Source organism: Macrosteles quadrilineatus, unplaced genomic scaffold, assembly GCF_028750875.1.
Source record: "Macrosteles quadrilineatus isolate MER2022 unplaced genomic scaffold, UCM_ALF_1.0 Scaffold_4__1_contigs__length_99947679, whole genome shotgun sequence".
NCBI lineage: Eukaryota > Metazoa > Arthropoda > Insecta > Hemiptera > Cicadellidae > Macrosteles > Macrosteles quadrilineatus.
Window position 1 is genome coordinate 22,060,931 of NW_026542597.1, and position 16,613 is coordinate 22,077,543.

The 16,613-nt window shown below is 36.9% G+C and overlaps 1 protein-coding gene across 1 annotated transcript in view; it reads left to right on the forward strand.

The window, feature by feature from the left end:
- Positions 1 to 4,052: 4,052 nt before the first annotated feature.
- LOC128993220 (uncharacterized) overlaps positions 4,053 to 16,613 on the forward strand; it is a 44,810-nt gene continuing 32,249 nt past the window's right edge. The window contains exon 1 of the mRNA XM_054416986.1: positions 4,053 to 4,202. Coding sequence (XP_054272961.1) covers positions 4,143 to 4,202 — 60 coding nt within the window. The 5' untranslated portion in view covers positions 4,053 to 4,142. The remainder of the gene's footprint in view (positions 4,203 to 16,613) is intronic.

Sequence of the window (16,613 nt, forward strand, 5' to 3'; positions counted from 1 at the left end):
TTGGTCCAACAAAAGTATCTTTTGTTGGTCCAACGGAGTGAAAAACGGTTGGACAACGGTTGGCTTGATGTATGATACCCAGCAATGCATATTAATGTATTTCATTAACAATGAACCAATGTTGGTCCACAGTTGTAAATATTGGTTGGCCCAACTACGAGATATACAGTTGGACAACGGTTGGTTGGTTGTGGAAGCTCCAACCAACCATCGACCAACTGTCCCACAGTTGGCCAACGTTGGCCCAACCATCTGTGCTACATGGGCACCTGGTGATCTCGTGTGGCTACATAATCCCCGAAGGCGTCGTGGTTATTCACCCAAACTCCAAAACTCATGGGAGGGACCCTATGAAGTTATTTCCCGTTTAAATGACGTCATCTACAGGATTAAAAAGCAACCAAATGGCAAACCCAAAATAGTCCATTTCAACAGGCTTGCACCCTACAAAGGAGATCACGGCCAACAAGATGAACAACAAGTTCGCAGCATCTCAACCGAAACAAGAGACGTCGTGCCCAAAAAACGTGGAAATGAGGAATTGAGGCTGTTATATAAGGACCTCTTCACCTTGCCAGTGGATTATGCTTTGGCCCACTGCGTAGCAGAAGACCTGAGAGCGTCGCGTGGTATAGCCACTGTCTTCAGGAAGAAGTTTGGAGGGACCGAAGATCTTGAGCGTCAGAGCCCAGCCATTGGCACAACCCTCCACCTGGAGCGCAATGGACAGCATTTGTTCTACCTCGTAACCAAGGAGACGTCAAGCCAGAAGCCCTCCTACGAATCGTTGAAGAGAAGCCTGCAAGACCTGCGAGACAAGCTCCTTCGGATCGGAATAAAAGAGCTTGCTATTCCCAGGCTGGGATGTGGTTATGACGGACTGGAATGGAGGATTGTAAGAAATATGGTGCAGGAACTTTTTGAGGACACTGGCATCGACATTGTGGTCTGCGTATACAACCCATGGGGAACCGGAGACATTATAGGTCCAGAAGATCCCAAACTTCGAGAGAAATCTGTTCTGGGGCAGAACAGTCTTAAGGAGGGGGCAGTGTTACAAGTCAGGAGCCCCGCGCAACAATAGCCAGGCGCCGTCACAAACGGGTTGTTTGTTTACACGGGTTTCTCAGAACGCACCACTGATAGACAATAGACCCATGTCAACGGACTACGTCAATAAGGGCTCCAGAACCTTCTACAATTCTACGCCGGTTTGTAAACAACGGATACTCGAACTCTCCACCTAGAATGTTCTACGGCAAGCTTATATAAGGGACCGTCTTCCGGCACACGGCAGTTGAGTTGAGTTGAGCCTTCCGAGAATCGTCGCAGCAAGCGCGTGTCGGTGTTAGTGACCAGTGCTAGTGCTAGTGGAGTGACAGTGTAGTGACAGTGAGAGTAACAGTGTAGTGACTCTAGTGACAGTGTAGTGACAGTATTGTAACAGAAGTGATAAATCCTGTAGAGGCTAGCTGTAAGTAGAATCATTGTAAATTAGAATAGGCTTTAGCTAGGTTTAGATAGGGTTAGCTAGGTGTTAGGTAATTTTAATATTTGTAAATATAGAATAATTAGTGTAAATAAAATAGTTATTATAAAATCGCCAAGTTTTATTTGTAAAGAACCTGCTAAGCCCGCAACAGTATACAGCCTACATTGCTAAGTTTAGCAGTCGTTTTTCTTCGACTAAAACATGGTTGAATTATGAGCCCCTCACAAATAGCTCTCCATTTCTCCATTCAATTTTCATACTATGGTAGTAATTTTAATTTACATAAGTATTATGGGAGGGCATTAATTGCACCCACTGACCTGAGATAGGTACTCGGGTATTCCTGAATTGCGCCCACTACTCCAGGGAGCCACCCAGTATGTTCATTAACTGCACCAAGTTGCGGCCCTCTTTGACTGTGTTATTGATTAGGTTAGGTTGTGGTTGGTTAGGTTAGATTAGGATAGGTTAGGATGACATGTAAACAGTACATCCCTTTTGCTGGCAACTCACCCCTACCTGGCTTGGACTTGGCCGCAACTAAGGAACATTTTTTGGGACCCTTTGAGGGCTAAGCGCAATTAAGGAAATCTTGGGGGCAATTAACGCACGACCAATATTATAGTTTTAATTTTTTACAGGATAACCATTCGGTGGTTCATTTCAACCTCATTTTTTATTCCAAAACTGATCACTCACACGGACGATATGTCTATGAACATAGGGCATGCATAGAAAATCTGTAGCATGGAATGATCTAACTGCAGAATTAGTTTGCCATTGTTCCTGCTCGTGGACACGGCAATTGTTGATTTCCCGTACATACCCATCAGACCAATAATATTTAATTTTATGTAGTATGTGCCGCGTGTATTGAATGTTTTCAGTGTGGAAATAATCAAGGAAGCTACTCAAGCGGTTTCAATGTATTTCCTGGACTAAGGTGTTTCTGGGAAATAGCATTCCACAACACTGTTAGTTGTTAGTTGACCATTCATAGCCTTGTGGGTCTAAGGTAAAAGTACTTTCAATTGCAAAAGTGTGAATAAGGCAAAACTTAATCTGAGCCTTAAATAGCCCTTCTACACCTCAGGTACTACTTTCCGTTACAATTTAACAGAACATTAAAAGAAATGTTGTATAAAATTATATAAAATTCTGAGCAGTTCAACTAATAATATATTTATTTGATTCCCAACGGAAAATTACAAATACATACAAGACATTACAAGAAGTGGTATGCAATGATACAATACAGAGTAGCATAACGATAGACATTATAAATAGCAATAAGGGATAACGATAATACAACAACACCAAAGATACAGCCATATAGCGAGAAATCATGCAAAAACCAGGTAATTAATGACCAATAATGAGTAATAAAATATTCATAACAATAATGCAATAATAGTGAAGGTTGACGACATGAAAGAACAGATCAAGAATGAGGTGAACAATTGAAAAAATGTTCCTTACAATTTTAAAAAGTCATAAGCTAGTTTATAAAAATAATCATTACAAACATCTTGATTTCAAAATGGTTGTCATTTAACTTTCATAATTAAAAAAAACTTGAAGAAATGGCGGATTCTCTAAAAAAAAATTTAAAAATCAAGCTCACATTTATTTCGCATTCAAAATTACTTTTTAAACAACGCCAAGGTAAAAAATCTATTAATCAAAATGTTGAAAAATCAAGATAATTTTGTACAGACCATAAAAAATAAGGCCAAGCAGTCAGGGTTTGCCTCATTTTGCGTAAAAAAATCGGGATTAATCATTGTGTTTATTGTGTTTATAAAGCAGTGAAAGTAAAATCAAAAGATACAAATGGTATGTTTCAAAACGCACTTTAAATATGTTCTAGAAACCTACCATAAATTGTTTTTAGCGGATCCATAACGAAAAACATTATGTATTATTACTCTGAGGTATTACCATCACTTTATATAGTGTATTGCATTCAAGATATATGCAAAAGTCTAATTCATGGTCACATGGCACCTAGAAACAAATCTTCATATAAATAGCAGAACGAAGCATATAACAGCTGGGTTAGTAAATTTTCTTCATAAGAGATACAGATACAGATACAGATACATAAGAGATACAGTACATACTTTGGGATTTTGATGGCCTGTGGAGCAAAGCCCGAGGATTTTTATGACGTGAATTGGTGAAAGGGGGCATCTACAAAAAAATACTTAATTTTGATACATCGTTTGTAAAAATCCGCCCATTATTAACGGAGGAGTACATGTATTTATTGCCTACTAGCCATCGGCCATAACAAACAATATAAACACTGTTATACTTTTCTCCCCTTTAGTTTCATTTACGACCATGTACTCCACTCAAATCATTCCAAAGAATATGATTTCTTAGCTACTTCTCCATGGCGCTCCCTTCCCCTAAGAATTAGCACACATTTACATAAAGTCAGATAGTCCTGCTATATACCTGTGATCGTTGGGAGGGGAGGGGGACAACAATGAGCTTCACTCGCACTTCTCACTCTTCTCACTTCTCAGTCAGTCTCAGTTCGTCTAAGGCCGCCGTTCAGGTCGGTCGTGTCGGTTTGTGTAGTGTTTGTGTTCGTGTGGCGAGATGTGTGTTAAGTGTTTGTGTTTGTGACAATTTGTGTCGGATGCACGACATAATGCTGCAAGTTCACGCCGAAGGAAAGTCTAAGGATCCCCAAGTTCAGGTAATTCTTAGCGATTGTTCAAAAGTTGTAGTTTTGAATTTTACTTCGTAGATTTCGTTGTGTGTTTGAAAACTTGGTAGGCCTATTCATAAAAATCCCATGGGGAAAATTTCTGAAAATATAGTTATTAAAAACGTATTTTTTTACTATTTGGTAACACATAGAACCAAGCAAAACAAAATAGTATTGTGCATCAAGGAAGGTAAGTCATAGTTTTTTATGACACCACTACAAATTAATAAACTATTTGAATCTATTATGTATAATTTATACGGATAAATCCACAAGCCAAACAATCATAAAGAAAAATAAATTTACAGCCGAATAAAGCCAACAGTCCATGAAAGTTGATATTTTGTTTTCTGAATAGATTTCTTAAAGTATAAAATAATGGTACATCTGTGAGTTAACTACTTTTTTGATTTAACCCTTTTTTTGTGATTTAAATCAATTTAAAACATTTTTTAGAAATTACCGTTATGATCATACTTTTATAAATGTCTTAAAACCCACTTTTGATTAATACAAGTGGCAACCCCCTGTGGGTGCCCATGCGCCAAGTAATGTGTTAGGGCGGAAAATATTACCTTGGATATTATAAACATGTAATTAAATTAAATCTAACTGTTAAGAAGTCTGTTAATAGAACCAAAGGCTGATCCCACTTTCCAAATTAACCATGGACTCTAAATGCTATTCAAAGGGAAAACTCAATTACAACGTTATGCTGAAAACTCTATGGCGATTGTTAAACAATTGTAAAGTTAACTAATTAAAATATCTCAAATACATACTAAAGTTAACTAGCCTATTCAATAACGAAATAGTACTAAAGCACTAAAATGTAATAAAAACCCACCAATCGTTTAGTTCTTCCACAGAGTAAATTTTCTTTAGTGGTTTTACCTACGGTAGTCAAGCTTATTTATTACACGCGTTAACCTTTTACTGCAAAACTGCGCAGTCTAATTGTTCACGCCTATATTTTCACTGCGGTCGTAACCACAAGCAATAAATTCTGTTTCACGTAATTGTTTAAGCTTTTTCCATATGTTAAGGTAGCTTATGGTGTAAGAACGAAACTCCTTGACATTCTAGCTTTCTTGCAGATTTGATATTTTTCGTCCAATGTAGATGTGACAATCATAATTTGTCTGGAATATTTGGAAATTTGAATACCAAAGTGATATTGTAGGAAATGTGTCAATAATAAAAGTACCTTATTGCTTATTCGTAATACATCTAACGTATTATCTTTTCAGTACCGGTATCCAATTGTCAATGGTATTATCTAATAACTAACGTAAACAATTTGAATTTTACACAATTTTACAAATATTTTCCATATCTCAACTGGTCCATAAGGTCCATAATCTATTGAATTTAGATAATGAAATATGACTCATCGCATATATAGTAAATCTGAGTCATCTTTCGATGAGTGTTTGTTGGTGATGTTTCAGTGCACATCGATTAAATATTTTGTGTACCGGTATGTTAAATTTTCTAATTTTTATCCTAGTAACATGGATGATAAGAACAGTTAGTTAAAAATATATTGTTTGATTCAGTTAAGGTTGTGCAAAGCTGGTTAAACAACAATGAACAACCAGTAAAAAACAAAACGTTCTCTTCATTAACCGGTAAAAAAACCTGAGAAAAGTGCCACCATTTAGTATGATAATCTATAAAGAGAGAAATCTGTTACTATAAAATAAGGAGAGAGATATTGTCTTTTCGATTTCACCCATTGTTCTTTGGTATTGCCACCACGTGAAACTGCCCAGTTATTATTGCTATTGGGTTTGTTGCCTTTGGCTAGTTGCTTTGACCGTGACCCAGTATTGGGTATGGTCAGCATAACATGCCAAAGCGGTTTCAACATTCAACACACACAGCAAATGGTGACAGTTTGCACCTCTAGATAATGTATAACTCTAAGCGATGATCATAGATCATACTTTACTCTTATACAGGGTGAATAAAAAGTCAAGACCCCCCCTCTAATATTTTTCCAAGTAAATATACAGAGATATCCTTTTGGTGGTCGTGCAATCTTAGCAGGAAGTTTCATTTTATGATTTTGAAATTTTTGAGTGTCCCAGTGTCTCCCCAAAAGGGGGGATTTGGTGGGTAACTAAAATTTTGTTAATAGAAACCCCCATCAAGTGACACTTCGTTTTGATGTGTTTACAAAAACTTAAAGAATGGTGAAAACCAGAGTTCGCTATCTCTTCTCTATTCAAAAGGGTAGCCAATATTACCATTACGAACCAACTTTACCATTGATTTTCGACAACATTTGACGGGCTACCATTTTGGATAGAGAAAAGATATCGACCTCTAGTTTTCACCATTCTTTAAGTTTTTGAAAACACTTCAAAATAAGTTGTCACTTAAAGGGGGTTACATTTATTATATTTGAGTTGCCCCCCAAATCTCCCATTTTGGGGGGAGACTCAAAAATTTCAAAATCATAAAATGAAACTTCCTGTTAAGATTGCACGACCACCAAAAGGATATCTCTGTATATTTACTTGGAAAAATATTAGAGGGGGGGGGGTCTTGACTTTTTATTCACCCTGTAGATTAAGAAAACAGATCAGATACATTAGCTTCAAATTGTACAATAGGATTTAAAAGTCTACTTTCAGTTTTCACAGTCAAAACAATATACTTTGTAATCTACTCATCTTAACCGATTCAAGCATAGCATATACATTTGGCACAACACAGGGTGTTTTGCTCTTCAAGTTGTGTTGCAAGTCGAGCACATTGCCAGACAAAACAAACAGTTGGCCTCAGTTTGATGACAGATATTGATTCAAGTGGTCCCCACCTGGCTCCTGGCACCACCAGGCTACATGCCACATGCGATATTGAACAGCTTCATGCATAAATTTCTTAACAGGGGAAGGTCGCAAAAGTTTAATATAGGCTAGTGACATAGATTGTTCACACACAACAGCAAAGCCTAAAAATTATTTCCAGTTTCATCGATGCAATTTATTTTTAAATAAAATTCTTATTAGAGTATCGAACCGGTTATACCATGGATAAAACATACTCCCTTGGTAGATTTCTCATCCTTATGGAACAGCTGAACCCAGTAAAGCTGGGTTTTCCTAGACGCGGAGTCGGCCAGCGGAGAGCGGACAACGGAGAGCGGAATTGAAATTAACATGGCATTCCGCTCCGCTGCTAGGAAAACAGTAACATTAAATTACCTAAGACAAGCTGAGTCCGCTCTCCGTTGTCCGCTCTCCGCTGGCCGACTCCGCGTCTAGGAAAACCCAGCTTTAGTATATTCTTTGTTCTGTCCGGCGCACTGTAGAGGTCGTGTTTTGTTTACAATTTGTTTCTTGATATTTCATTAATTCAAAACATAGTTTAACTAAATAAAATGATCTAATTATAAACAATAACTCGTCACCTAGTTATATAGCACAACAGTAAAGCACAAATCACAAAATTAACCCTAAAATAAAAAATAAAAAAATTTCGTCGACACTAGCGATCATTGACGCCGGACATGAACTAGACACAAAAACTAGCTTAAAATTTACACCGGGATGAGAAGAGAAGTCTATGGTTATAATACCAACCGTGGCTGGGAAAAGGTCAGACAAAACGAAAAACAATAACCATTGTAATGTGAAGAATCATCATATAAATCGTCTCGTTATCAAACTTATTCAAGGTTGTTTACATTGAAAGATCTGCAAAATAAACGAATAAAATAAAATAGAGAACGGATTTTGTAGTATCAAATATGTAAAGCCTGTATTAAATATGTTGTGTCCTTTATCCTTGACCGACAATGTCGGATAGATTGCGTCAAATTAACATTATACAGGGTGATTTGAAGTTGGTGTGACAAAATTTTTTCTGGTAAATTATGTAACAAGTCGAGTTCAAATCCACAGTTTTTATTGTTTTATCCCTCGTGGTCTCTTACCTATGATTTTTTTTTAAATTTTCAGAAAAAACTGTATTAGCAATAGAAAAACTTACATTTCTCCATTTTCCTCTCATCTGATGATAATTATAATGGTATTTTCTGAAAGCTCATCAAATTTACATTTAGTCAAGTCAGTTTTGTGTCGTTAGTAACAGTTTTGTAGCGAAAGTGGTGTTGTAAATACAAGAAATATGTTTTTCAAGAAAAAAACTAAATTTTTAAATAAATAACATGTATGTTATTTTTTTTTTAAAAAAGTGTCAAATACGTTAAAAAACTTGTCCTTTTCCTGAGCTTTAATTTGATATAAGCATATTGTATTTTCCTTGGGAAAATGACTATGAAAATTATACTACAAGTGCAAAAAACATGGATTAAAAAACTAGTGGGACGTAAAGAGACTAAATTATGTTTTATAAGAAAATCCTTCCAATGCCTCCTACATTTTAAATTTAAATTTTTATCACTAAATAAAAGAAATAAAAGTGAATTGGTACTTAAGTTACACCATTGGACAGTGTGCCTTTCAGTGTAACCCATAAAAGATAAGATAATCAAACTTATAGATAAAAAACATACCTCAATCGTTATCACAAAGGATAGTACACCTTATCTAATAGAAAACACAATTCTCGTACCTTATGCGGCCCAGTTATTAAGGATAAGAAGTTTATTATTGCAGTTCAATCATGGAGTTCACATCGCGTAAGTATGCTGAAATGCATTTTGTGTACGGTTTTTGTAATGGAAATGCTCGAGCCGCGCAACGAGAATACCGTGCCCGGTACCCTGACAGACTAGTGCCTAGTCCTCAAGTATTCTCAAGATTGCATCTGCGTCTTTTAGAACGAGGTACAGTCTTCAAACAGCCGAATGAGGTAGGTCCTGTAGGTCATAATGTGGAAACGGAGGAATTAGTTCTAAATATGGTCGAAGAAAATCCTAAAATTAGCTCTCGACAAGTGGCCAATGATGTAGGAGTTTCTCAATGCAAAGTTCTTAGCATATTACATAAAAATCAATTTCATCCGTACCATTTCATCGAAGTTCAAGGTCTGGAACCTCAAGATTATGCTCCAAGAGTTCAATTCTGTCGTTGGCTATTAAATGCTGACATTGAACAGCCTCAGTTCTTAAAAAACATCCTGTACACCGATGAATCAAGGTTCACGAGAGATGGTGTTTTTAACATTCATAACAATCACCATTGGGCTAAAGAAAATCCCAAAGTGATGCGGGAGGGTTCTCACCAAACGAGGTTCCATCTTAATGTTTGGATTGGAGTAATTGGTAACCAGCTTGTAGGACCTCACATTTTCCCAGAAAACCTAAGTGGTGAAGCTTATCTGGACTTCCTTCAACATAGCCTACCCGATCTTCTTGATGGTCTTGACCTCACCCAACGCCAAATAGACAATATCATTTTCCAGCAGGATGGAGCCCCTCCCCACTTCTCCAAAGATGTGCGGAACTGGTTGACACTGAACTATCCTACGTGGATAGGACGCGGAGGACCTGTGCCTTGGCCGGCGAGGTCTCCTGATCTCACTCCTTTGGACTTCTTTGTGTGGGGCACAATGAAAGACATTGTTTATTCGACCCCAGTGAACTCAGTGGAGGAGTTGACAGATCGAGTTGAAGCAGCTGCTCAAGTTGTTCGAGAAAAATTAAGTTTTAACGTAACGGTTGGAGCCATGAGAAAGCGTGCGAGGGCTTGCATTAGAAAAGGAGGCAGGCACTTTGAACATGATATTAAATAGTTTTTTGGGTTTTTTTTGCAATCGAGTGTTGTTGTGTGATTTTCAAGGTTTTCATAGTGTAACCTTACGGGAAATAAAGTTTAAAAACTGGTTTATGAGTATTGTTATTAACCCATGTTTTTTGCACTTGTAGTATAATTTTCATAGTCATTTTCCCAAGGAAAATACAATATGCTTATATCAAATTAAAGCTCAGGAAAAGGACAAGTTTTTTAACGTATTTGACACTTTTTTCACAAAAAAATAACATACATGTTATTTATTTAAAAATTTAGTTTTTTTCTTGAAAAACATATTTCTTGTATTTACAACACCACTTTCGCTACAAAACTGTTACTAACGACACAAAACTGACTTGACTAAATGTAAATTTGATGAGCTTTCAGAAAATACCATTATAATTATCATCAGATGAGAGGAAAATGGAGAAATGTAAGTTTTTCTATTGCTAATACAGTTTTTTCTGAAAATTTAAAAAAAAATCATAGGTAAGAGACCACGAGGGATAAAACAATAAAAACTGTGGATTTGAACTCGACTTGTTACATAATTTACCAGAAAAAATTTTGTCACACCAACTTCAAATCACCCTGTATACTTGGTGGCATAACATTATATACTTGGTGGTTTAAAGCCTGCTAAATCAATCAGATATCTGACAAAGTCAAGTATCCGAGTAAAGAAGTGACCTGATCGTGGTGTACCAGAGAGCTGAACCCCTCCTGGTGATTTAGGAATTTGTCCCCTTCAGCTAGAGTACACCACAGAGAAGTTGAGAACTGTAAGTACTGTAAGTTGAAAAGTAGAGAAGTAAGTGAGTAACTCCTAACTTCTCCGTGGGTACACGAGTACAGCCTAAAGGGTCGCTACGGTGTACATACCACACAAAGATTAGGCAAAACACTGCAGCAGACACTCTTATGTCACTTGTATTGCTGCAGAGAAAGACCGACAACCAAAGGTCGTACAGCTTTTAAAACAATTGTTTGTATAACACTTTTTGGTTCTAGAATATTCCGGGTGTGAATAAAAACTTAAAAAAGAGTCTGAGCTATTAGCAAAGTGATGAGTGATAAAATATTGAAGTAGTAAATGGAAAACATTGAATCTTGTGGTTTTAGACGAACAGTGCTATATTTGACAATATAATTAAACGGTTCAACCCCCGTGTAGTCCACATCCGTTTTGCGGGTTACAATGGGGCCAGTCGAGCGGGAAAGGGCCTCCTAAATCAATGGGCAGCTCAGAGCTGCAGACTTCGTGCGGCAGCGATGAAAGTGGAATGGGAGAACTAGTCTAGAAGTAGCTTTCCAAAGGAGCAAATGAGTAAAAACAGACGGAATTCGGGCCACGAAAATGTAATATAGAATGAGTATAAAAAGTAATCGGTAAATTAATTGTTTTTTAGGTACTCTAATACAAATTATTAGTTGCCATGTTCTTTTCCTTTCTCTGTTCTAGTTCTACCAAAATGAACTTTATAGCCTAATTAGTATGTACACCCTAATTCGTAATTCAATACGGACACCAATGTCAGTGACTTCTGTAGTATGTACGTACTGTATAAATTTACTTAAACGTCATTATTAGCTTTGCAAGGTGAGAGCAATGTTATGAATACTGAGCTACCAATGAAAGTTACTCATCTCAGGAAAGTTCTAATTCTTTTGAGGATACGGTTTGGTAAATAATTTCCCAGTCGATAAATCCTTTGTTTCAAGGGAAAAAGTAATAGAAATACTATGCTTCCCAAACACTACGTCAGGTGAATTGCAAACAACAATTCTGTTCGCTCTAAAAAGAAGAAGTTTCTTTTGGCTGTCCTCTAAAACAAGTCCACCACCATTAATTATTTGTAAAAAGTTAGGTTTATATTAAAGATGCTACTTCTATCAAATAAACTTGATTTCCAAACTAGAAATTGATTTTCTTCATGGAAAGAAATTGATTTGCTTAAATTATGAAACATCCATGTCAGGCAAATCCATTTTGGTTGCTATAGTTGATTTCTACTACTGTAAGAAATCTATTTTCAAAAAGACGATTTCTAAACTATGCTTATCAGACCTGAATTTTGATCGCTTCCGAAAAGAAGCTTCTTTTTATTCGTATTTTGATAATGTTCTTAAACGTTTGATCACTGTGCATCAAAACCAATAGTTTTCTAAGATACTAAGTCCTCTAAAACCCCCTTTCTCTGACGATAAACCCTAAAGTTGTTGGTAGTTTTCTCTCACCATAAACATATTTGCTGAAACTTCTGTAATGTAAAAACCAAACGTTTTCATAAGTGACATTTTGCTTCATTCCTACAATAACTTAGCCGTGTCCGTTTCTTCGGAGATCTAGGTCCCTGGAAGGTTCCGTTGCAAAATTAATATATTCCGCCCACAAGCAATCAGCCAGGGCGGGGATTGGGCCAAACATGGATGCGGATGCTGCCTCAAGGACCAAACTCCGGATTGCTCGCAGCTTACAGAGGATTGGACGATAATATGTGCCTCAGCTCCGAGCCCCAATTAAAATTATATTTAAATTTAAACTACAAATCCTTTACAATGTGCAAACATAGTTTCAATCTAGGTTTTGCCTGTGCCTTTCCACCTGTGAAGTGACTGTATCGCGAATTTAGACGATTATCGAAATCAGTAGTTGGCTCATGAACTGATTGTAAATATTTAGGTATTATCTGCTTTCCGGCTCTATAAGACTGTTGATCATTCAATAAGATCGTCGGCTTTTGGATGTTATCTTATCAAAGAGAAGATTCTGCAGTTAACAGGTTATACTGGGGATTGTTTCCAGGCTATGTTGTCCTTTCAGTGAATAATATGAGAACAAAGGATGGTTTAAGAGAAACAATTATTTTACAGCGTAACACACTATCGTTGGCTCAATTTTATATTCCATCCTGGCTCTATCGTTGTCTTTGTAGCCGAATGGGAAAACCCAAAATATATTTATCATGGAAAAAATGTCTGTACCCAGCCCACCGTTAGGATCACCTACGGATTAGACACATGCTTATGAAATCATACTGTAGAATCAGGCTAACTTTAAAACGAAACATCAATAATTACCCTTAATTTCCATCTTTACAACCAAGTGACAAAATTCACTAATTACACATTTGATGATTGAGTGAAGTCTCCGCTGGATGATAGAGATGACCCACTAGAAGGCCATGTAGAAGTTGCTCTTTCAGTTTTATACGTCACGACTCTCATGGTTCTATTTTGTATTCTATAGCTACAACGTTAGGCTGCCAAAAGGGGGTATAGTGCTTGCCATCAAATCTGAAGGTTTTCGTTTAGAGCCTAAGCAGACACAAGACGATTTTGTTACATCTTACCCTACAGCATTTATAAACACTCTTCAATATGATGACCAGTACTTTTAAAAAAAATTACAAATATTTATAAAATCGTACTTTACAAACTAAGTATTCAAACGAAACATAATTCCCCTTCCATCTTTACAACCAAGTGACAAAAGGTTCACTAATTTCACGTATGATGAATGAAGTGCTCGACTGGTGTAGTAAAGATGGCCGTAGATGGTAGTACGGTAGTACAGTAGTTGTAGGTACAGTTTTGGCGCAGCCTCCACAGTCTACACTCCAGACTCCAGTCTGGTGCTTCTATCTCTACCCGCGACATTCCCCAGAACCGGTCCCAAGTCGTGGCGCTCGCCGCAGGCATCGCCGTCTCTATGTAGCCGTATCGTACAGTTGTACTCCGCATCGGGCTTTATAGGCTTCATAACAGAAATTGCGATATTATTACTGTCAGCTGATTCATTTTGTCAGCTATTTAAAGTCTTTTAACTCAAAGACAACTTAGCCTACAGAGAGTGTGCTACTACTGTATTGCCGTTCTCTATTATTAAAATTAAGTTCCAATCTTTCTCCCGGAGCTTTTGATCAATGTGAAAACTAGATTTTATATACCTTTTCCGTTATACATTGAAATTAGTATAAAAAACCTACGATTTTGTTTTTACCTATTACCATTAAAGTATTATATTGTCTGTGCTATTACTCTGTAGTAGATTGTGCATGTGTGTCTATGAGTTTTTATTTAACAAACAATCACAAGGATGAACACCTTATGTTTTCTACTGCAAGATTTTGACTGGGTAGCTGAGTGGTGCTCGCCTAGCACTAAAAAAGGTCACCGGTTCGATCCTGAGTAAAGTCAAGCTGGACCCAGCTTTTCCTGATCATTTGGCTTTGAATTTGGTCTTGACTAATGACACAGCTGATCTTGGTCAGTAAAAAGCCACGCGGATCATCTAACTTCATTCTACATTCATCCTTCACTCATATTTGGGTTAAAATACGCACCTTTACTTTCTCAACTGATGATAAAGGGGGATGGAAACCGATTCAAGTAAAATTACATTTTTAGCTGTGGTATGTCAGATAAATAAGGCATGTCAAACATAGTTTTCACATTCAGTTTTCTTTTCCTGTTTTTCACACTTACTACGATGGTATTTAAGATTTTAAACAAGTTGTCCTTTCAGGTCCGCAATATGTTATTCACAAATTGTACTGGATTCTTAGCTTCCAAAGTCTTTGACCCCCTTTTAACAATTCCCTTCTAACTTGTGTTATCTGAGACCCTACGTCCATTTTCTTCAGGTGTTAAAGATGATCACATATAAAACGATGTTGCAAACCATAAATCTTACATTCACAGGTAGCCTAATATTTGCGTATTCCCATTATGTTACAGGGATCACACAGGGTTCAGGGAAGTTACAAGACCTATTGAGTACTCATATCACAGAACTCTTTCCAACTATGCGAGAATGGAATATTTCCTCTCCAAAACTTTGCCTCCAAAACTAGACCCTAAAGTCAAAAGTTCCTTATTGGAATGCCGACCAGTAGTATCCGAGAGGCAATTACCAAACCGAGTCCCGCAGGGTCAGTTTTTTGTGTGAACCTCCGAACCTGTCCAAGAATTCTTTCCTCGAGGCATTCATTATCTTCGAAAGAAAAAGAAAGTAGGAGCTTTCGGTTGAAAATTGATGAGGTTGAGGTTTTTTTTTATTTTAGTTCCAAAATCTAAATCTAATTTAAAACTATTATGAAAACTATCAACCCAGGTGAAACCTAGTACATTGTAGTGAATTTCTGACTCGCGTATCCATTTTTTAATTATTTGCATAGTATATATACGACCTAATTTTGTATTTACAAATGTGACTTAGATATACAGTAAGCATATTTTCATTATGCTGAATGTAAACTTCTCATCCTGTTGTGAAATTTGAGACTGTTTTGACGTGCGTGAGATGTCCGGTTATGTTTGAATGCTCTGACATCGGACTAAATGTGTACCCCTTTCTCTACGTCTACAGCGATAACAACATTTAAATATAACGACAGTTACTACATACAATTTTGAACAACGGTTAATCTGCTGTATCTTAGACATAAGCAAAATGACTGTAGACATGGCACGACGCTAAATGGTTAATTGTCAAAGGTATATACCAGCTCCTTGTCAACAACAACTTACTAACGTAAATTATGCTAATTTGGCAAACGACGTTATTGACATCATGCTAGCTGTGACAACTCAAAATTTAACATTCCACTATGAGTTACTTTGTTTATTTCGACTAAACTGTGATTTTAAGTCTATTGTAACAGCAACAAATTTTGAACTCGATAAACAGTTCGAGCAAATTTGCAACTATATTTTGCCATAATCCACTAATGGGCCAAACAAACAGTACAACACAGACACAAGTCTTAGTACTAATTGGCCATTGATGACGTTTCTTTCTGTTGTGAAAAGGACAACTTTTTAATATGAATACGCACAACAAGCTATGGTTGAGATGTCAGGAATTATAGTCCGCCCTTCCCATAATCTCCTCAGCAATTCAGAATTTCAATCACAATTATCCTTCTGTTGGACCAAAGCAGTACAAACACAAAGCATAATGCTAATTGCCCAATTGATGACGTTATACGCCTGCTGTGATAACAAGCCACGCTCTGATGATTGTTATGATATCCATTAGTGGTAGAAAGCTGGAGTTATGTCTACGTCCCCTAATGTAGAGGGGAGCGCTGCAACAGCTGCTAGGGTGGATTCTGTTTTGGCTTTACAGCTGGGAGCCAGGCTTCCATCCAGACGTTAAGGATTTGTGAACAAAATTATTTTCATTTAGAACAATAATATGCTACTTACTTACCCATGCGCAAATTTCTCATTTGGGGGGCGAAGCTCTTAAGGAAATTACCTTTTTCGTTACCATTCGTAAGTTTGATCGTTAGCTTTAAAATGACGCCTTTATCGTGAAAATCTGTAAATCGGTAAAATCGGTAGTAGACTTCTCATCCCATTGTAAATTTTGAAGTTCGTTTTTTGTCATGTCTGGTGACACTTATCTCTAGTGTCGATGCAATTTTGTTTGTATTACATTAGGGCGAATCTAATGATTTGTGCTTTATTGTCTTGTTATATAACAAGGGTACGAGTTATTATTGATCATTATATCGTTTTATTCGGTTAAATGGGGTTCTTAACGACTTAAATAACAAGAAAACAATTGTAAACAAACGACCCCTAGTGCACCGGACTGAACTAACAATACTACTACTAAGGGAGTATGATATATCTTTGATGATACTAAACAATGATTATTGCTGCTAAAACCTAAAATCCA